The 22,153-nt window shown below is 44.3% G+C and overlaps 2 protein-coding genes across 15 annotated transcripts in view; both read left to right on the top strand.

Moving 5' to 3' along the window:
* Nucleotides 1–6,256, top strand: part of LOC124013398 (ubiquitin-associated protein 2-like) — an 87,104-nt gene extending 80,848 nt beyond the window's left edge. For 6 of the 12 annotated variants that reach the window (XM_046327714.1, XM_046327719.1, XM_046327720.1 and 3 more), the window contains 4 exons: nt 42–167; nt 4,194–4,264; nt 4,436–4,639; nt 4,760–6,256. In XM_046327714.1, coding sequence (XP_046183670.1) covers nt 42–167; nt 4,194–4,264; nt 4,436–4,639; nt 4,760–4,855 — 497 coding nt within the window. In that variant the 3' untranslated portion in view covers nt 4,856–6,256. The remainder of the gene's footprint in view (nt 1–41; nt 168–4,193; nt 4,265–4,435; nt 4,640–4,759) is intronic. The other 6 variants (XM_046327725.1, XM_046327724.1, XM_046327723.1 and 3 more) reach the window with 3 other exon arrangements.
* Nucleotides 6,257–6,900: 644 nt separating this feature from the next.
* LOC124012552 (HCLS1-associated protein X-1-like) lies at nt 6,901–21,455 on the top strand. 3 transcript variants are annotated; one of them, XM_046326307.1, is made up of 7 exons: nt 6,901–7,129; nt 7,496–7,752; nt 8,121–8,353; nt 8,509–8,572; nt 19,324–19,454; nt 19,744–19,858; nt 20,169–21,455. In XM_046326307.1, the coding sequence occupies exons 1-7, from the start codon at nt 7,056–7,058 to the stop codon at nt 20,240–20,242; spliced, it is 948 nt and encodes a 315-aa protein (XP_046182263.1). In that variant the 5' UTR covers nt 6,901–7,055; the 3' UTR covers nt 20,243–21,455. The 3 variants fall into 3 exon arrangements, with proteins under 3 accessions (XP_046182263.1, XP_046182264.1, XP_046182265.1); XM_046326308.1 differs by having other exon boundaries at nt 6,902–7,129; nt 7,496–7,728; XM_046326309.1 differs by lacking the exon at nt 6,901–7,129 and adding an exon at nt 7,171–7,382.
* The last annotated feature ends 698 nt before the right edge of the window (nt 21,456–22,153 follow it).

The raw sequence follows: 22,153 nt of genomic DNA, 5'->3' as shown, positions 1-22,153 counted from the left end.
TCTAACGCTGTGGGCTGCGGCTATGTGTCTGACTGTTGCAGGCTATGAGGATATGGGCCAGGCTTCGGGGAGTGGGGATTTCTGTAAGGGTGGATATGGCACTGCCGTGGCTGCCGCCGCTTCTGCTCAAAGCAAGCAAGCCAGCTCTGTCAGCGGGCCTGGAGTCGGTGAGTGCCGCCACACACCAACCCTCCCTTCCTCCCTCGCTCCGTCATCACCTCCATCCTCTCCCTAATTGCTGCTTACCATCCACACCACAGAGAAGTGTGGACACCTGTTTTGCAGTCAACCGTCACCCTGTGTCTGCCTCCATTCTTCTGTTACTCCTCTGTTCTGTCCCCCAGGACTACTCATCATTAGGCACCAAGGTGCTGTAGGAAGGGTCAAATGTCCTCAGAATTAACACTGTCAATCGTATACCTTAGCCATAGGACAGCATTGGTTTTTGTTCTAGCATTTCAGATTAAAATATTCAAAGCTTGATGAGTTGATTATTTCAATCTGCTGAGTAATGCTAGGGCAAAAACCAAAATGTGCTCCTCTTTGGGTCTCCAGGAACAAGTTTGGGAAACGCTACCATAGAGGCTAGCTAATTATGTTCAATTCTTACATTTCTAAAGCGGTGAGGGGAAGCTAAAGGAGGGTTAACTAGGTAGCTGCTAACCATTTAACAATTGATGAGTAGCCCTGGTCCATGCTCCCCTCACACACTGTGCTGCTATCTTTCCACCCATGGTGTGCTTGCTTAAGTGTGTGCCAGAAGTACCTTGCTGCCCGCTGGCCTGTGCGGTTGACAGGATGTACACACACCCCAAGGGTGGGTAACGAGTGACAAAATGGAGGTCCTGCCTGGTTTAACTGCCATGCACTGAAATGGGGATACTAAGACTATGGGGTGTGAAAGTAGCATGTTTCTAAAGTGATAAGGTCCCTCAAACTCAATGTATTCTCTCAATTACAGAAGATGAAAAGGAATGGATTTTTTAAATGTAGATAAACAGTGAATTTCCTGAGTTTGATTGACAGGATTCGTACAAAGTGCTTAAGGTACTTTAATCTGGCACTCTAAAATTCAAGTACTGGAATGCCTTAAATCACATTTTCTCAAGTTCGTACTTGTAAAGTACTTGTATTAAAATGAGAGGAGAACAGAAAATGATCAAATACGTTGATTTGAAAACTATTAGAAAAATGTATTGGTCTTGCAAATTCATTTCCAGGCAGAGTACAGAATTTTACAGCTCGCGCATTCTACCAACACGGCCACTCAGCCATGCAGGTAAAGAACTGACTGCTTAGGCGCCACCAAACGTCACATCGATAGCTAAAATGCCGGGCAAATGTAGATTAAATCCTGTCTGGCAGGATATTGTTTATGAATGGGTTTTGCCAGACACAACCAGGGATTTAGTGGAGAGTAAACACTGTTTATGCACCTTTGTTTGTGAAAGTGTTTACTCACCTTTTTATTTAGTTAATTATTGTTTACCCACTTATTGCTTTCCCAGCGTTAATCAATGCACAGAAGGCTTCTTGATTGGAGTTCTAACCGTGCCTACCTCTGCAAACGAGTGGAAACATTGAATGAGTCATGTATGCTCGTTATTTTCGCCTGCTCCCCCAGATTTGCCTGTTCCCACGACGAGAGGTGAAAGTAACTACCGTAGCCCAGACCTACAGTGGCAAGTAGCAGAGACAGTGCTGGCAGTGGATTTCTTTTTTACATCCCTAGACTACTGCCGTGTCAACAGACATGTCCCAAACAAAGTAAAAGTGACTCTCAGAATGAGTGTTCAACCGGTAAATAGTCACAGATATTTCAGTCAGATGTCTAGCTAGCTAGGTTGCTCAAGGGCTCTGGCTATTAGCCAGGTAGCTATCTATAAATAGCTGGCTCGAAAGATTAAGTTAGCTTCTAACGTTGAACGGAGCCTGACCTCCAGCAGGAGCATTTGACTGAAATTAGGCTTGCTATAAATCAAAAGATGGACTACTCTTAAGTTCTCATAACAAAATACCTTTTCTTTATAGAGAGTAGTGAGTCAGGTTGCAAAGGAGATACAGAGAGAGGAATCGTTGAAGCAAGCAGGGAGAGAGGTTAGTAGTAGTGGTTCCCAAACTTGGGGTCTGGGATCATGTGGTGTCCTCTAAAATTTAAATTGGGTCCCCTGAGAGAGTCTAATCTTCTCATGGCAATACAGGGGGACTAACCTAATAAAATATCACCTTACTGCACAAAGGGAACTGAATAGACAGCAATTTTATATATTGTATTGTAATTTGCACTGTACTATGTATTAAACCAAGATAGTGTGTATGTGCTGATATATAGGCTGTGTGACATTTAAAATGTATTTCAATCCTTGACTAATAATGTTTTGTACCATGTATCTAATGGAGATCCTAATAAATACCAAATGTAGCAGGCATAAAGGAAATGCCTGAGCATGGTCGAAAGAAAAATGTAAAGCTTCCGGTTTTCAGAATTCGCCTCTATTTTTTTCCTGAACGAGATGCTTCCGGTTTCTACTGACCTGCTGAGGGTGCAGGGGGACAGTCGTGTGCTAGAACAAAACGTAGCCGCCACCAGATGCAGTCAGACCTTCTTTGCCGTGGATGACTGGAACTGATTTTTTTTTATCCCTTCTGTTTTCCTCAGCGCCATCTCATGTCATTCCTTCACTGCTCTTTTTGCTCTCCTTCCCCGACATTGATGCATCTAATACTTTAGATTAGCATCTAGTGACCATCTTCTAGAAAGTGCTGTATTGCTCCTTTACAGCCTTGTACTGAGAATGTTTCGATCCAAGGTGTATATAATTGATTAGATTTATAATGTTGCTTTTCCGGTGCTCGAAGTGCTTTGCATAGTAAGGGGGGGGTGCAACTCCTCTTCCACCACCAATGTGTAGCACACATTTGGCACACCCACCGTTTTGTGCCAGAATGCTCACCACACATCGGCTATAATGATGGAGTGGTGAGGAGTGTAATGTATGCCAATTTTGGGAGTAAGGGACCTGACAATCGATCCGTCTCGGCTCAAAACATTATCTTGATTGAAAGTGGTGTAGGGGAAATAATGGTATAGGAGCAAATCATGTACAAGCCTTTTTGTTTCTCTGTGAGCACACGTCCGAGTAATCTCTGGCTCCGCGGCTTTGTGAACGTTGACCTGTTTAAAGATCACATCGGTTACCGAGAGCGTGATCACACAGTTGTCCGGAACAGCTGGTGCTCTCATGCATGCTTGCTTCGAGGCACTGGGCAGCTCGCGGCTGAGTTTCGCTTTGTAGTCCGTAATATTTTTCGAGCCCTGCCACATCTGACAAGTGTCAGAGCCGGTGTAGTAGGATTCAATCTTAGTCCTGTATTGATGCCTGATTGTTCGTCGGAGGGCATAGCGGGATTTCTTGTAAGTGTCCGGATTAGTGTCCCGCTCCTTGAAAGTGGCAGCTCTAGCCTTTAGCTCGGAGTGGATGTTGCCTGTAATCCATGGCTTCTGGTTGGGAAATGTACATACGGTTACTGTGGGGACGATGCACTTACTGATGAAGCCGGTGACTGAGGTGGTATACTCCTCAATGCCATTGGATGAATCCCGGAACATATTCCAGTCTGCTAGCAACACAGTCCTGAAGCGTAGTATCTGAGTCATCTGACCACTTCCGAATTGATTGAGTCACTGGTGCTTCCTGCTTTAGTTTTAGCTTGTAAGCAGGAATCAGGAGATCAGGAGATTTGCCAAATGTAGGGCGAGGGAGAGCTTTGTATGCGTCTGTGTGTGGAGTAAAGGTGGTCTTTCATCTGGTTGCACATGTGACATGCTGGTGAAAATGAGTTAAACTGATTTAAGTTTGCCTGCATTAAAGTCCCCGGCCACTAGCAGCACCGCTTCTGGATGAGCATTTTCTTGTTTGCTTATGGCCTTATACAGCTTGTTGGGTGCTGTCTTAGTGCCAGCATTGGTTTGTGGTGGTAAATAGACTGCTACGAATAATGTAGATGAAAACTAGTCATTAGAATGTGATGTACATTTGACTGCATTACTTTCTATCTGGAAACGGCTGCCTTACTCCCGGACCATTCTGTGGATCCGACGCCCAGGGGTTTCCCTACCTCTCCTCTGCAGGGGTTGTGACCTGTAGACATGGTGAGGTAAATATGTCCGAACCCCTTTGTTTCCTCTGCAGGAGTCTCGGTCACGTCAAGCAACACAGGGGTCCCAGACATTTCAGGGTCTGTTTACACAAAGACACAGCAGGTGAGAACGATGTTACAGTGGTACAAACACTGGAATAAATGTATCTGTTCCGAGACATACAGAACGTTTATGACCAGTGTCTGTATAAAAGGTTGTATGTACGCAAACAAATGTAAAAAACGCACACTAGTAAAGACAGGGCGACCAACGTTGTTGTGTTTAACCCTCCAGCAGCAGTCTTTTGAGAAGCAGCAGGGTTTCCATGCAACCACACCTGCAACTTCCTTCAGCCTGCCCTCGGCCCTGGGCAGTGGTGGTCCCATCAACCCCCCAGCCGCGGCTGGTTACGCTCCAGCCCCCTTCATGCACATCCTGGCACCACACCAGCAGCCCCTCTCTCAGATCCTGCACCACCATCTGCAGCAGGACGGACAGGTACGGTGTGTGTGTTGTGACTGCGTTTCTGTGACGGTGCATGTGTCACACTGTATCTTGGAGAGAAATAGCTAGCACTGGATACCTTGCCTAAAATCTTCCTATTTTCTCTCCTAACAGAGTGGCACTGGACAGCGCAGCCAGAATGCTTCACTTCAACAGAAAACCCAGATCAACAAGTCTGCATACAACAGCTACAACTGGGGGGCCAACTAACACCTGGCCCCATGTGTCCCAAAGTCTGACACACCGGCAGTACTCACCCCTGTCATGGGTGTTGCTGAGCTGAGAGGCAGTCTTGTAAGGGGGGCATGGAGTTAAATGGTTATAGTAACAGACCATTAAGAGCAGAGTATTGAGTGTCTGGAATTTGTTCTGTTGTATGTAACATAGAGCTGTTTTCTAATGTTTTTTTTGTTTTTTTACTGATGGGAGGAACAAAGAAAATGTTGAAGGTGGGAGACGGGCTGGTTTTATATTCTCACCCTCTCCCCCTTATACTTGGGCGAAATGTAACCTTCCCACCATAAACCCAGACAGATTAACTTTTTCCTTTGTTTCCCATTGAATTTGTACAACATTTTAGTTTTAAGAATGGATTTTCTAAATTGGCAGAGGAATCGTGAAGTGTATTTTTTACCATTATATATGTGTGTATGCACATGTGCGGAGTGTTTGTGTGTACACTCGTGGGCCTTGGTTGTGTACCGGTCCTCTCGTTAGTACCAAACGCAGTGAGTTACACACTCATACCATGTAAAATTATTTCCCATGTTTCCTATGTTGTAAAATAGCTTTACCACTGATTAAAAATGTAACATTTGTAGATTGTTGCTTATTCTGCAAGACAGCTGGAGTATAAAATGATGTCGTACTAGAGGCCAGGGGCACACCCTTACCTACTTATGTGTTGAAGTTATTTTTCTAACCCCCCCCCCCAATATATTAGGAAAGCTGCAGCAATGATTACTGATGGACAAAATTGTACTATGGTTTTGTCTGATTTTTTTTTTCTGTACTGTGCGTTAAAATATATTTAAGTGGCTTAACTTGTCTTGTACATATATAAAAAAAAACAAGTACTGTAGTCCTTGTTTGTTAAATGGCTTCCCCCCTCCCCTTTCTCAGATCCTCACTTGTTAGCGTTTTTGTTTCTTTTTTTTTCTTTTTTTTTTTGTAAAAAATATATAAATATTAAGTAAATAAAACAGGAAAAATACATTTTCATCATTTTGGATGTGAATGTCTTATTTTATTTTTTAGAAACTTTATTTTTCTATCATGTAAATACACCAGTCTTTTTTCTTCAATTTAGTCAGCTAAACATAGTGATGCCCAGTCTTGGTCTTGGTTGGGGCAGTCATTCTGCAAGTTTCCCTTTCTCATTTCTATATCAAACAATATTGATATCATTTGGTTGAATACAGTACCTCATTCAAAAGACCTGGATTGAAGGAAACCCTCAAGGACCGTCTAAATTTACCAGGATTGGACATCACTGCTCTGTAGTCATCCAAGGAGGTGCAGTGGGCAGGGCTGTGTTCTTACAGTTGGTTTGGAGGACCAGCAGTATCAAATAAAACTAAACTATGTGATTTGTTGCTCTGTAGAACTCTGCATGGTGCATCATTGTCTTTTTTCCAGAAAAAAATAGCATTTTGATGAGCTAGAAGGGAACATTTCAAGTAATTTCATTGAGTCAAATTTGTGTATCGATATTTCCTTCGCAGACTAACCTGTTGCACTTCAAATTCAAAACACATCTAATTTGTTAAATAAATCCATTGTATTGACCTGAAAGAAATTAACTTGCTACACAATTCTTTTGAGGGGACTACTTATCACTCACTCACTCACTCACTCACTCAGTGCTGCCGCTGGTCCTCTTGAAGTGGAGATCTAGGTACAACAAAAGATGTCTCCAGATTGTAGTCCTTAAAACCCGGAAATTGGTTACCTTTTGGTTCGTTCAGCATCCCCTATGCGAAAAGAATATTAATGGGGAACGAATATGGTTTTGGAATAAAATGAGGTAAAAGATAATAGAAGTCGGTTAACATGACCATTATGAAGCCTTTGTACTTTTTTTTTATTGCATAGCTAAATTACGTTTGCTAATTGAGATTATCGCAGAACAAAACATAAAAAATATCATAAACCTGTGTTTGCCACATTATTTTCGTCCTTTATTCAAAAACGCCCTTAATTTTCCCAATAGGCGTTGTCCAAGCGAACCATGGAGTTAGTGCCTACAAAAATACGCCATTACTATTGCCCTACGGTAAACTGTTCGGTGTGTTCCAAAACCGTCGATTGCTTTATCCTTCAGGGAAGTCTGGCTTTACGGCAGTCTTGAAGTCGTCCTTCGACTAGTTCAGCATGAAGTAGCTACATTTACATCAAACGTTTGATTCAAATGAGTTTATTTGATCTATTTCGTGGATTTTTTTGGGTACCTAGAGGAGGCCATGATCGTGGTGAGGGCCGAAGGTGAGATATCTAAAGCCAACTAGCTTCAGCCATTTGACTAGCTAACTGGATAGCATAAATGGCGTTGCATAACCAGCTTCATAATTCGTGTCTTTGAAGCCAATTAAACCACCTCTGTAACTAGTATAGCTGACTAGCTATATGTTTGGCTAGGTATTTAGTGTTACGTATTTTATTTGCTTGTCTTCTACCGCGAAAGAAGTATTGGATTTGACATAACTTGTAACGTGTCATTTGCGCCAGAGACCAGCAGGTGGGGCTAAAGTGTAGGTTAAATGGTACTTTCTTGTACAAGCACTGCTGCTAAGATGCACAGTGACATGTCTTTAAAGTTTATCCTGGCTCACTTTTCCTAATCTTGCTCAGGGACCCCTTCTTCGATGGCATGACCCACGACGATGATGATGATGATGATGAAGAGGAGGATGGAATCTACTTTGATGGTTCACAGGGTGGTGGTGGCCAGCAGGACCTGTTTGATAATCAGTGGAGGTTTGGGTTCAGCATGGGCCCAAACGGAGTGAGGATCCAGGAGCCTGAGATGTTTGGCCAGTTCTTCAGAGAGATGGAGATCTTCTCACAGCTAGGGCGATACGATGGTCAGTTTGGAGTAGGACAGTTTGGTAGGAGCAGTCAGTCATCCTTGGCCTGGTCTCAATATTTTTTTTGTCATGACAAGGAGAGTTGGTATGACACAAAACCAAGACAACCTTCAGATATGCCTACCAAATTGATATTGACAGGGGAATGCTTATTCTGTATAGTGTGAAGGAAATTCCCTGGTTAAAAAATATATGGTTATAGATGAGCCATGTCGTTACTACTGGTTTAGTTATTTAACTAAGAAATATGTGTTCACTAATGTTTGCCGATTGCCATAACCATAACTGAGCATCATCTCTGTAATAGACTGGTCTAATAAAACAATTACGCTAATTACTTTTTCATATTCTAAACACTATCCATCTCTGTGACCTCTCCCTCATTCCAGGTGTTACCAGTATTGAGGCGTCCCTTTCCCAGGACAGGTCAGAGAAAGGTGGGGGAGGATCCAGTGGAAACTGCTTGAGGGACTTCATGTTGAAAGGCCCCAATGACTGCCCGTGTGGGTCGACTGGGCTACCCTCAGGACCATCAGAAGGCCCCAGAGTCGATAAGAACCCTCCATCTGGTGGCCCATGCTTCCCCAACACACCCTTTGATTACTGGACACCCTTTTCTAAGGTATAGGAGAGATCTATCCCAATCATCTGAAATTACAATATAGTACATTCTGAATAATAATTTTATGAGCTACACATCCTACGGGTGGTAACTTTTTGTGTACAGTTTATTCTCTTCATTAATCATGTCCTTTGATTATCTTTTATTTTCTCCAGTTCAATGATAGTTGGAGAGGAAGGCTACAAAGGGGTCAAAAGCAGGAGCCGAAAGCAGACAGAGGTATGGGCATGTTATTGTCAAACGGCCAAGTTATTTGGATTTAGGCGCAAGGTCCTGTAAAATCAAATTTTATTTGTCAAGTGTGGCGAATACAACAGGTTGACCTTACCGTGAAATGCTTACTTACAAGCCCTTAATTAACCTACAATGCAGTTTTAAGAAAATAAATAAATCAACTAAAGTTTTAAAAAAATGCAAATAAAAGTAACACAGTAAAATCACAATAATGAGGCTATATACAGGGCGTACCAATACCGAGTCGATGTGCGAGGCTACAGGTTAGTCGATGTAATTTGTACATGTAGGTAGAGGTAAAGTGACTATGCATAGATAATGAACTGTGAGTAGCAGCAGTGTACAAACAAAAGGGGTGGGTGTCAATGCAAATAGTCCGGGTGGCCATTTGATTAATTGTTCAGCAGTCTTACGGCTTGGGGGTAGAAGCTGTTAAGGAGCCTTTTGGACCTAGACTTGGCGCTCTGGTACCGTTTTCTGTGCGGTAGCAGAGAGAATAGTCTATGACTTGGTCTTTGACAATTTTTGGGACCTTCCTCTGACACCACCTAGTATATACAGTTGAAGAATGTATGCACACATGACTGTAAGTCGCTTTGGATAAAAGCGTCTGCTAAATGGCATATATTATTATTATTATTATTATTAAGTCGGAAGTTTACATAAACTTTGGTTGGAGTCATTAAAACTCATTTTTCAACCACTGCACAAATTTCTTGTTAAACAATAGTTTTGGCAAGTCTGTTAGGACATCTACTTTCTGCATGACACAAGCCATTTTTCCAACAATTGACAGATTATTTAGTTTACATACACAGATTAGAAGTTTACATACACTAAGTTGACTGCCTTTAAACTGCTTGGAAAATTCTAGAAAATTGTCATGGCTTTAGAAGCTTCTGATAGGCTAATTGACATAATTTGAGTCAATTGGGAGGTGTACCTGTGGATGTATTTCAAGGCCTACCTTCAAACTCAGCGACTCTTTTCTTGACATCATGGGAAAATCAAAAGAAATCAGCCAAGATCTCAGCCATCATACTGCTCAGGAAGGAGACACGTTCTGTCTCCTAGAGATAAACGTACTTTGGTGCGAAAAGTGCAAATCAATCCCAGAACAACAGCAAAGGACCTTGTGAAGATGCTGGAGGAAACGGGTACAAAAATATCTATATCCACTGTAAAACTAGTCCTATATCGACATAACCTGAAAGGCCGCTCAGCAAGGAAGAAGCCACTGATCCAAAACCGCCATAAAAAAGACAGACTACGGTTTGCAACTGCACATGGTGACAAAGATTGTACTTTTTGGAGAAATGCCCTCTGGTCTGATGAAACAAAAATAGAACTGTTTGGACAGAATGACCATCGTTTTGTTTGGAGGAAGAAGGGGAATGCTTGCAAGCCGAAGAACACCATCCCAACCATGAAGCATGGGGGTGGTAGCATCATGTTGTGGGGATGCTTTGCTGCAGGAGGGACTGGTGCACTTCACAAAATAGATGGCTTCATGAGGCAGGAAAATTATGTGGATATATTGAAGCAACATCTCAAGACATCAGTCAGGAGTTAAAGCTTGGTTTCAAATGGACAATGACCCCAAGCATATTTCAAAGTTGTGGCAAAATAGCTTAAGGACAACAAAGTCAAGGTATTGGAGTGGCCATCACAAGCCCTGATCTCAATCCCATAGAAAATGTGTGGGCAGAACTGAAAAGGCGTGTACGGGTTATTAGGCCTACATTCTGACTCAGTTACACCAGCTCTGTCGGGTGAATTTTGGCCTATTCCTCCTAACTTATTGTGGGAATCTTGTGGAAGGCTACCCAAAATGTTTGACCCAAGTTAAACAATTTATAGGCAATGCTACCAAATACTAATTGCGTATGTAAACTTCTGACCCAATGGGAATGTGATGAAAGAAATAATAGCTGAAATAAATAATTCTCTCTATTTTTCTGACATTTCACATTTTAAAAATAAAGTGGTGATCCTAAATGACCTAAGACCAGGAATTTTTACTAGGATTAAATGTCAGGAATTGTGAAAAACGGAGTTTAAATGTATTTGGCTAAGGTGTATGTAGACTTCCGACTTCAACTGTAGGTCCTAGATGGCATGAAGCTTGACCCCAGCGATGTACTGGGCCGTATGCACTACCCTCTACAGAGCCTTACGGTTGGGTGCAGAGCAGTTGCCATACCAGGCAGTGATGCAACCGGTCAGGTAGCTCTCTGGTGCAGCTGTAGAGCTTTTTGAGGATCTGGGGACCCATGCCAAATCTGTTCAGTCTCCTGGGGGGGAAAAGGCGTTGTCGTGCCCTCTTCACGACTTGGTTAGTTTGGACCATGATAGTTCGTTGGTGATGTGGACACCAAGGAACTTGAAACTCTCAACCCGCTCCACGACAGCCCCGTCGATGTGGATGGGGGCGTGTTCAGCCCTTATTTTCCTGTGGTCCATGATCATCTCCTTTGTCTTGCTCACACGTTGAGGGAGAGGTAGTTGCCCTGGCACCAGATTGCCAGGTCTCTGACCTCCTCCCTAAAGGCTGTCTCATTGTTGTCAGTGATCAGGCCTTAACACTGTTGTTTTCAGCTAATTTAATGATGGTGTTGGAGTCACGCTTGATCACGCAGACGTTGGTGAACAGGGATTACAGGAGGGAACTAAGCACGCACCCCTGAGGGGACCCCGAGTTGAGAATCAGCATGGCAGATGTGTTGTTGCCTATCCTTACGCGTGGCGGCCTGTCTGGAAGTCCAGGATCCAGTTGCAGAGGGAGGTGTTTAGTCCCAGGGTCCTTAGCTAAGTAATGGGCTTTGTGGGCACTATGGTGTTGGAACACTGTTCTGTCGTCCAATTAACATCATTCTCACATACAGTGGGGAGAACAAGTATTTGATACACTGCTGATTTTGCAGGTTTTCCTACTTACAAATCATGTAGAGTTCTGTCATTTTTATCATAGGTACATTCAATCTTAGTCCTGTATTGACGCTTTGCCTGTTTGATGGTTCGTCTGAGGGCGTAGTGGGATTTCTTATTAGTGTCCTGCTCCTTGAAAGTGCTTTAGGTTTGGGTTCTGGTATAACACTCATCATATTAGCAAATATCTAACTTTTTAACACTGTAGTTTGATAAAGTAGATCCAAGATGGCGTAGCAGTCAGACGTCATGTCGTGTCCCTTGTATATATCGTTTTTTTACGTTTTTTAACATATTTTTCCTCGCATATCTTTTAAAACATTTTGCTAAACCTCAACTTCTAAATACTCTCCCACCGCACCCAATGTAGCTATTTTTTTGTAAAGTATTTATATTTACTTCGGATCCGGAACCCCTCAACTGAAGCTAGCCAGCTAACTACCAGCTATCAGTCAGCAAACCATTGCTAGCGGTCTTCAGCTAACCGGTCATCAGCTAACCTTTAACTCGGAAAGCTCTCGCCAGTTCGAACAACGCGACTCTAACCAGACCATAACGGAACTATTATTTTTTTTATCCCCGGATTCCCACCGCAAACGGAACATTTTCAGCTGGATCTTCACAACTAGCTAACTAGCTAACCGCAATCCCGGATGATTACTCCTGGCTAGCGTTTCCACCCACTTAGCTTGAAGCTAGCCCGGCCAGAGCTCCTGTGCTACCACCGAAGCATACTCCTGGGCTACAATATCCGGACCCACGACCGGTCTATCGATGTCACCGCATGAAGAGGCATAGACTCACCCCATCGCGACGCCCCCCAAAGGCTAACTTTCTAGCCCTTGCTATCTTCTTGCTCGCTAATTCGGCCTGCTAGCTGGTTTAGCCCCGGTCTGCTAACTGCTACCTTGCTTAGCCCCGGTCCGCTAACTGCTACCTAGTTTAGCCCCGGCCTACTAACTGTTAGCTTGTTAGAACAGGCCTGCTAACCGTCTGAATCGCCGCGTCTCAAACACTCACTGGACCCATATTTACTTTCAATCTCTTTTCGCTTTTTAATCTGTTTATACCTTCCGGTAACCTGCCTCACCCAACGTGATACGGAATCGCTATTATTTTTTATTTTTAGAACACACTCAAGAACCTCCAGAAGCTAACCAGCTAACTAGCTACAAGCTATTTAGTCATTGTTAGCCACTGCTAGCGGCTTTTTTTTGGCACAGCTAGCCAGTTTTTTAAAACCTGGATAATACTCGCCAGTCCAGCTTCCCTGCCCCATCCACCGCTGCCCCCTGGACACTGATCACTTGGCTACATAGCTGATGCATGCTGGACTGTCCATTAATCACGGTACTCCATTCTGCTTGTTTATGTTTTATCTGTCGGCCCCAGCCGCACTCAGGCTCTGTGTGTAGTTAATCCGACCCTCCCTGCCTTGTCAACGCCATTTTACCTGCTGTTGTTGTGCTAGCTGATTAGCTGTTGTTGTCTCTCCTACTGTTTTAGCTACTGTTTTAGCTAGCTCTCCCAATTCAACACCTGTGATTACTGTATGCCTCGCTGCATGTCTCTCTCAAATGTCAATATGCCTTGTATACTGTTGTTCAGGTTAGTTATCATTGTTTTAGTTTACAATGGAGCCCCTAGTTCCACTCTTCATACCCCTGATACCTCCTTTGTCCCACCTCCCACACATGCGGTGGCCTCACCCATTACAACCAGCATGTCCAGTGATACAACCTCTCTCATCATCACCCAGTGCCTGGGCTTACCTCCGCTGTACCCGCACCCCACCATACCCGTCTGCGCATTATACCCTGAATATATTCTACCATGCCCAGATATCTGCTCCTTTTACTCTCTGTCCCCAACGCTCTAGGCGACCAGTTTTGATAGCCTTTAGCCGCACCCTCATTTTACTCCTCCTCTGTTCTGCGGGTGATGTGGAGGTAAACCCAGGCCCTGCATGACCCCAGGAACCCGCATTTGTTGACTTCTGTGATCGAAGAAGCCTTGGTTGCATGCATGTCAATATCAGAAGCCTCCTCCCTAAGTTTGTTTTACTCACTGCTTTAGCACACTCTGCTAACCCTGATGTCCTTGCCGTGTCTGAATCCTGGCTCAGGAAGGCCACCAAAAATTCTGAGATTTCAATACCCAACTATAACATTTTCCGTCAAGATAGAACTGCCAAAGGGGGAGGAGTTGCAGTCTACTGCAGAGATAGCCTGCAAAGTAATGTCATACTTTCCAGTTCGAACTACTAATTTAGAAAATTACTCTCTCCAGAAATAAGTCTCTCACTGTTGCCGCCTGCTTACCGACCCCCCCTCAGCTCCCAGCTGTGCCCTGGACACCATTTGTGAATTGATCGCCCCCCATCTAGCTTCAGAGTTTGTTCTGTTAGGTGACTTAAACTGGGATATGCTTAACACCCCGGCATTCCAAAAATCTAAGCTAGATGCCCTCAATCTCACACAAATCATCAAGGAACCCACCAGGTACAACCCTAAATCTGTAAACAAGGGCACCCTCATAGACGTCATCCTGACCAACTGGCCCTCCAAATACACCTCCGCTGTCTTCAACCAGGATCTCAGCGATCACTGCCTCATTGCCTGTATCCGCTACGGAGCCGCAGTCAAACGACCACCCCTCATCACTGTCAAACGCTCCCTAAAACACTTCTGTGAGCAGGCCTTTCTAATCGACCTGGCCCGGTTATCCTGGAAGGACATTGACCTCTTCCCGTCAGTTGACGATGCCTGGTCATTCTTTAAAAGTAACTTCCTCACCATTTTAGATAAGCATGCTCTGTTCAAAAAATGCAGAACTAAGAACAGATATAGCCGTTGGTTCACTCCAGACCTGACTGCCCTCGACCAGCACAAAAACATCCTGTGGCGGACTGCAATAACATTGAATAGTCCCCGCGATATGCAACTGTTCAGGGAAGTCAGGAACCAATACACGCAGTCAGTCAGGAAAGCTAAGGCCAGCTTCTTCAGGCAGAAGTTTGCATCCTGTAGCTCCAACTCCAAAAAGTTCTGGGACACTGTGAAGTCCATGGAGAACAAGAGCACCTCCTCCCAGCTGCCCACTGCACTGAGGCTAGGTAACACGGTCACCACCGATAAACCCATGATTATCGAAAACTTCAACAAGCATTTCTCAATGGCTGGCCATGCCTTCCGCCTGGCTACTCCAACCTCGGCCAACAGCTCCGCCACCCCCCCCCCCCCGCAGCTACTCGCCCAAGCCTCTCCAGGTTCTCCTTTACCCAAATCCAGATAGCAAATGTTCTGAAAGAGCTGCAAAACCTGGACCCATACAAATCAGCTGGGCTTGACAATCTGGGCAAAACCTGGACCCTCTATTTCCGCCGCCATTGTCGCAACCCCTATTACCAGCCTGTTCAACCTCTCTTTCATATCGTCTGAGATCCCCAAGAATTGGAAATCTGACTTAGTAGCCTCGGTTTTTTTGGATGACTGCCTTGCCTGGTTCACCAATTACTTTGCAGACAAGGTTCAGTGTGTCAAATCGGAGGGTATGCTGTCCGGTCCTCTGGCAGTCTCTATGGGGGTGCCACAGGGTTCAATTCTCAGGCCGACTCTTTTCTCTGTATATATCAATGTTGCTCTTGCTGGGGGCGATTCCCTGATCCACCTCTACGCAGACGACACCATTCTATATACTTCCGGCCCGTCCTTGGACACTGTGCTATCTAACCTTGCCACATTCTCCTCCCTCCTGAATCCTCCTCCCCCTCCCCCCCCCTCCTCCCTCTCTGCAGATGACTTCGTCAACCATTTTGAAAAGAAGATCGACGACATCCGATCCTCGTTTGCTAAGTCAAACAACACCGCTGGTTCTGCTCACACTGCCCTACCCTGTGCTCTGACCTCTTTCTCCCCTCTCTCTCCAGATGAAATCTCGCGTCTTGTGACGGCCGGCCGCCCAACAACCTGCCCGCTCGACCCTATCCCCTCCTCTCTTCTCCAGACCATTTCCGGAGACCTTCTCCCTTACCTCACCTCGCTCATCAACTTATCCCTGACCGCTGGCTACGTCCCTTCCGTCTTCAAGAGAGCGAGAGTTGCACCCCTTCTGAAAAAACCTACACTCGATCCCTCCGATGTCAACAACTACAGACCAGTATCCCTTCTTTCTTTTCTCTCCAAAACTCTTGAACGTGCCGTCCTTGGTCAGCTCTCCCGCTATCTCTCTCAGAATGACCTTCTTGATCCAAATCAGTCAGGTTTCAAGACTAGTCATTCAACTGAGACTGCTCTTCTCTGTATCACGGAGGCGCTCCGCACCGCTAAAGCTAACTCTCTCTCCTCTGCTCTCATCCTTCTAGACCTATCGGCTGCCTTCGATACTGTGAACCATCAGATCCTCCTCTCCACCCTCTCCGAGTTGGGCATCTCCGGCGCGGCCCACGCTTGATTGCGTCCTACCTGACAGGTCGCTCCTACCAGGTGGCGTGGCGAGAATCTGTCTCCTCACCACGCGCTCTCACCACTGGTGTCCCCCAGGGCTCTGTTCTAGGCCCTCTCCTATTCTCGCTATACACCAAGTCACTTGGCTCTGTCATAACCTCACATGGTCTCTCCTATCATTGCTATGCAGACGACACACAATTAATCTTCTCCTTTCCCCTTCTGATGACCAGGTGGCGAATCGCATCTCTGCATGTCTGGCAGACATATCAGTGTGGATGACGGATCACCACCTCAAGCTGAACCGGCAAGACGGAGCTGCTCTTCCTCCCGGGGAAGGACTGCCCGTTCCATGATCTCGCCATCACGGTTGACAACTCCATTGTGTCCTCCTCCCAGAGCGCTAAGAACCTTGGCGTGATCCTGGACAACAAACTGTCGTTCTCAACTAACATCAAGGCGGTGGCCCGTTCCTGTAGGTTCATGCTCTACAACATCCGCAGAGTACGACCCTGCCTCACACAGGAAGCGGCGCAGGTCCTAATCCAGGCACTTGTCATCTCCCGTCTGGATTACTGCAACTCGCTGTTGGCTGGGCTCCCTGCCTGTGCCATTAAACCCCTACAACTCATCCAGAACGCCGCAGCCCGTCTAGTGTTCAACCTTCCCAAGTTCTCTCACGTCACCCCGCTCCTCCGCTCTCTCCACTGGCTTCCAGTTGAAGCTCGCATCCGCTACAAGACCATGGTGCTTGCCTACGGAGCTGTGAGGGGAACGGCACCTCAGTACCTCCAGGCTCTGATCAGGCCCTACACCCAAATAAGGGCACTGCGTTCATCCACCTCTGGCCTGCTCGCCTCCCTACCACTGAGGAAGTACAGTTCCCGCTCAGCTCAGTCAAAACTGTTCGCTGCTCTGGCTCCCCAATGGTGGAACAAACTCCCTCATGACGCCAGGACAGCGGAGTCAATCACCACCTTCCGGAGACACCTGAAACCCCACCTCTTTAAGGAATACCTAGGATAGGATAAAGTAATCCTTCTCACCCCCCCCCCCCCCTTAAAATATTTAGATGCACTATTGTAAAGTGGTTGTTCCACTGGATGTCATAAGGTGAATGCACCAATTTGTAAGTCGCTCTGGATAAGAGCGTCTGCTAAATGACTTAAATGTAAATGTAAATGTAACCTCCAAACGAGCTTCAATGCCATACAACACTCCCTCCGTGGCCTCCAACTGCTCTTAAACGCTAGTAAAACCAAATTCATGCTTTTCAACCGTTCGCTGCCTGCACCCGCACGCCTGACCAGACTCTGTCCATAGGACAACAATCAGTCGTATATTGCACAAATCTGGCCTTTATGGAAGAGTGGCAAGAAGAAAGCCATTTCTTAAAGATATCCATAAAAAGTGTTGTTTAAAGTTTGCCACAAGCCACCTGGGAGACACACCAAACATGTGGAAGAAGGTGCTCTGGTCAGATGAAACCAAAATTGAACTTTTTGGCAACAATGCAAAACGTTATGTTTGGCGTAAAAGCAACACAGCTCATCACCCTGAACATACCATCCCCACTGTCAAACATGGTGGTGGCAGCATCATGGTTTGGGCCTGCTTTTCTTCAGCAGGGACAGGGAAGATGGTTAAAATTGATGGGAAGATGGATGGAGCCAAATACAGAACCATTCTGTAAGAAAACCTGATGGAGTCTGCAAAAGACCTGAGACTGGGACGGAGATTTGTCTTCCAACAAGATAATGATCCAAAACATAAAGCAAAATCTACAATGGAATGGTTCAAAAATAAACATATCCAGGTGTTAGAATGGCCAAGTCAAAGTCCAGACCTGAATCCAATCGAGAATCTGTGGAAAGAACTGAAAACTGCTGTTCACAAATGCTCTCCATCCAACCTCACTGAGCTCGAGCTGTTTTGCAAGGAGGAATGGGAACAAAATTTCAGTCTCTCGATGTGCAAAACTGATAGACATACTCCAAGCGACTTACAGCTGTAATCGCAGCAAAAGGTGGCGCTACAAAGTATTAACTTAAGGGGGCTGAATAATTTTGCACACCCAATTTTACAGTTTTTGATTTGTTAAAGTTTGAAATATCCAATAAATGTCGTTCCACTTCATGATTGTGTCCCACTTGTTGTTGATTCTTCACAAAAAAATACAGTTTTATATCTTAATGTTTGAAGCCTGAAATGTGGCAAAAGGTCGCAAAGTTCAAGGGGGCCGAATACTTTCGCAAGGCGCTGTATAAGTACCTATGTGTCTGGCTAGACTGTAAACTCTCCTTCCAGACTCATATCAAACATCTCCAATCGAAACTCAAATCAAGAGTCGGCTTTCTATTCCGCAACAAAGCCTCCTTCACTCACGCCGCCAAACTTACCCTAGTAAAACTGACTATCCTACCGATCCTCGACTTCGGCGATGTCATCTACAAAATTGCTTCCAACACTCTACTCAGCAAACTGGATGCAGTTTATCACAGTGCCATCCGTTTTGTCACTAAAGCACCTTATACCACCCACCACTGCGACTTGAATGCTCTAGTCGGCTGGCCCTTGCTACATATTCGTCGCCAGACCCACTGCCTCCAGGTCATCTACAAGTCCATGCTAGGTAAAGCTCCGCCTTATCTCAGTTCCCTGGTCACGATGGCAACACCCATCCGTAGCACGCGCTCCAGCAGGTGTATCTCACTGATCATCACTAAAGCCAACACCTCATTTGGCCGCCTTTCGTTCCAGTTCTCTGCTGCCTGTGACTGGAACGAATTGCAAAAATCGCTGAAGTTGGAGACTTATCTCCCTCACCAACTTCAAACATCTGCTATCTGAACAGCTAACCGATCGCTGCAGCTTGTACATAGTCTATCGGTAAATAGCCCACCCATTTTTACCTACCTCATCCCCATACTGTTTTTATTTATTTACTTTTCTGCTCTTTTGCACACCAACCTGTACATGACCATCTGATAATTTATCACTCGTGTTAATCTGCAAAATTGTAATTATTCGCCTACCTCATGCCTTTTGCACACAATGTATATAGACTCTTTTTTTTCTACTGTGTTATTGACTTGTTAATTGTTTACTCCATGTGTAACTCTGTGTTGTCTGTTCACACTGCTATGCTTTATCTTGGCCAGGTCGCAGTTGCAAATGAGAACTTGTTCTCAACTAGCCTACCTGGTTAAATAAAGGTGAAATTAAAAAAGAAACGAAAAGGAAAAAAAAGAAGCTGTAGGTAGATGATGAAAATATCTGACTTCTGCAGCCTTCTCTACAGTTACCTGTCTTGTTTTTTTTTGTTTGATTTCCATTTCAATTTCCCAAACATCATCTCCTCAGATCTGGACTCGCAAGTCTCCTTTGGAGGGCTCGATCAGATTCTAGCGCCACCTGCTTGGTCTTCCACTCAGCCAAAGATGCGCTCTTACTTCAAGTCGGTCACTGTCACCAAAGTGGTGAAGCCTGATGGGGTAAGAGATACAGTTCACCTTGCAATGGTAAACTATAGTAATATGCATACTTATTTTTGAATGTTGTATCTTGGTCTACAGTAAAGTGCTCCCTGTTTTTTCCAAGATGGTCAATATGGAGGCACTCTATTTCTGCGCCCCTATAGGCCCTGGTCAAAAGTAATGCACTACATAGGGGATAGGATGCCATTTGGGATGCACACCATGTTCAATCCACAGTTCAGAACCATGCAGTTATAGAACCCGTATAGAGTTTCTATGACAGTCTGTTTGAATGTGTTTTGTTTAGAGTGTTGAGGAGAGGCGCACAGTCCAAGATGGCCAGGGGAACGAGGAAACCACAGTGACTTATATAGGGGGGCGCGAGGGGGTACATGATCAAGCCGGACCGCTCTTACCACCAGGTCAGTGTCCTCCAGTAGGGTTTATGTTTCTATTCACCAAACTGATGCCCTGTTTACTGTATCATATCATAATGTCATTTAGCAGATGCAGATCATATTAAATTCCGTAGACATGTGATTTGACACAATTGTATGTGAAAATACCTTGACACTGAGAACCTTACATGGTTATGTATGGTTGGCAGCCATGTATTTATGGGGGAAACTGTATCTTGTGATGATACGTAAAATGCCTTTTCAACCTCCAACAGAACGTTGTACAACAGACTTAACAGTATATTAAAACACCCCCCCCCCCCCCCCCCCCCAGGTGGCACACACCCCTTTTCGGAAATGCACGATGATCTTTCCTTGTTTTCAAAATTCTTTGGAGGCAGGAGGTGAACCTATCGATTGGGAGCTCGGAAGAAGAATAAATGTCAAATAATTTCTAGACATTATTTCACTGTATTAAATTGTGGTAAAGTAATGTTTAGGGTTGGTTATATTTTCAGTGAGGATGTAATGTTGTTTATTGCCTCTCTCTTAACTATGGGCAGGCTGGATAAACTAAGCTTGGTCCCAGATCTGTTTGTGCTCTTGCCAACTCCATTGCTCATTGTCAAGCCAAAAATGACTTGGCATGACAAATGAGTGACAAGGAGTTGGCATGATGGTACAACAGAATGGCACTCACGCTAGAATCAACTATGATTGCCAAAATAACTGAGTATTTCTGTTCAGTAAAACATGTAGCATTGCAGTGTGATTCTTAATTGACCAATACCCACTAAGTGAGCTAGGCAGAAAATATTATGGACAAAATTGAAGAGTGAAATAACCCTTTTGTGAATAGTTTGCAGAAACAGCTCAACCTAAATCGAGCATAAGAAAATTCTGACTTGTCAATATGCATATTTTATTTTTGTAAAGTCCTTTTCAAATTCTGCAATGTGAATTTATGCCTGAACAATAGAAGCGTAATATATTTACACTGAGTGTTTTTTTAATAAAATTACAATGCTTCAATTGCCTCAATTTGCGTCCCACTACTCGGAAGCATTTGCATTTTTTGTAGATCACACCAAAAAATTGTTTTGCCATTTCTATGAGGTAAGATTAAAATGAAGTAGGCTCTTGCAAAAATGAAATGGTATTTCCAGAAAACAAGCGTAACGTGTACCTTTTTGTTGTTGCCTAATTTTGAAGGTTGTTGACCTGCCTTCAACAAAAGCATTGCTACATGTACTCTGTAATATGGGGTAACTTTAATGTGATCTTCATGATGACACCTGCTACCACATTTTTGCTTTGCAAAAGACACACAATCTGATGTATGGCTGGTGTATGTTTTTGCCAGATACTTCTGTAGGTGTGGTGTTAACTGTTGCCTGTTAAACAACAGTCCAAGTTTCTGAATTTAAAATGTACTTTAAGTCATACACTTATTTCTTGAGAAGCAAGAGAGCTAGTAAAGTCTGTTAGAAAAGATAGGATGGTCATCTTATTGATGATGGATGATTATCATAATTTAGCTAAATGCTCACCTCTGACCTAATCTGTTCCATTATATGGTCAGAGACTCAACTGGTTTAAGAAATAAAAAATGTAATCTGCAGTTTGTTTTTGACCTCGTGCTTGGCTACAGTAGTGTCAATTGTCTTACTGCAAATAACTTATCTAGCATAGTTGCAGACTTTATTTGCTAGATTCTCCTACTCCCAGTAACCTGCTTATTGTGTTCATAGAGGGGACATATTTAATGGACAAGCTGAGATATCTGGACAGAGCCTCTACAGACAGACTGAGGCTCAAGGGGATGACAACAGGCATAATCAAGCCGGTTTAATCCCAGATTACCAGTCTAGAGTTAGTTGTAAGTATTTTTGCTTTAACACAGGACCACCAGGACAGGAGACAATCGTAGACCTAAGAGGTTGATATGATAGAGAACAATTGGGGGTTATTGATTTAGTTGGGACAGATAGGTACGAAGGATGGAGAGGTACTGAAGGGAAGGCTGAGGGTGAGGAATATGCCATTTAAGGAGTTAATGGCTGAGACCTTGGCTATGTTCGTCCTTATGGTGAGTACTTCATCTCAAAATGTCTTCATATTATCAATAATCAAGGGTTGTTACTGTTTTATGCATTCTTAAATCTCATATGAATTTGTTTATTCTGTGTTTGAAAGTGCTTGGGAGCAAAAGCTACCTCACCACAATTGAGGAACATATTCAAAATGCTCTAGAGTAGCTGTTCGTCGAATCCATAGGCCATTCAAAGATTTGTTTCGACACGGTCAAGACTTAAGTTG

Source organism: Oncorhynchus gorbuscha, linkage group LG24 (assembly GCF_021184085.1).
Source record: "Oncorhynchus gorbuscha isolate QuinsamMale2020 ecotype Even-year linkage group LG24, OgorEven_v1.0, whole genome shotgun sequence".
Taxonomy (NCBI): domain Eukaryota; kingdom Metazoa; phylum Chordata; class Actinopteri; order Salmoniformes; family Salmonidae; genus Oncorhynchus; species Oncorhynchus gorbuscha.
This window is presented reverse-complemented; position numbering and strand designations above follow the sequence as displayed.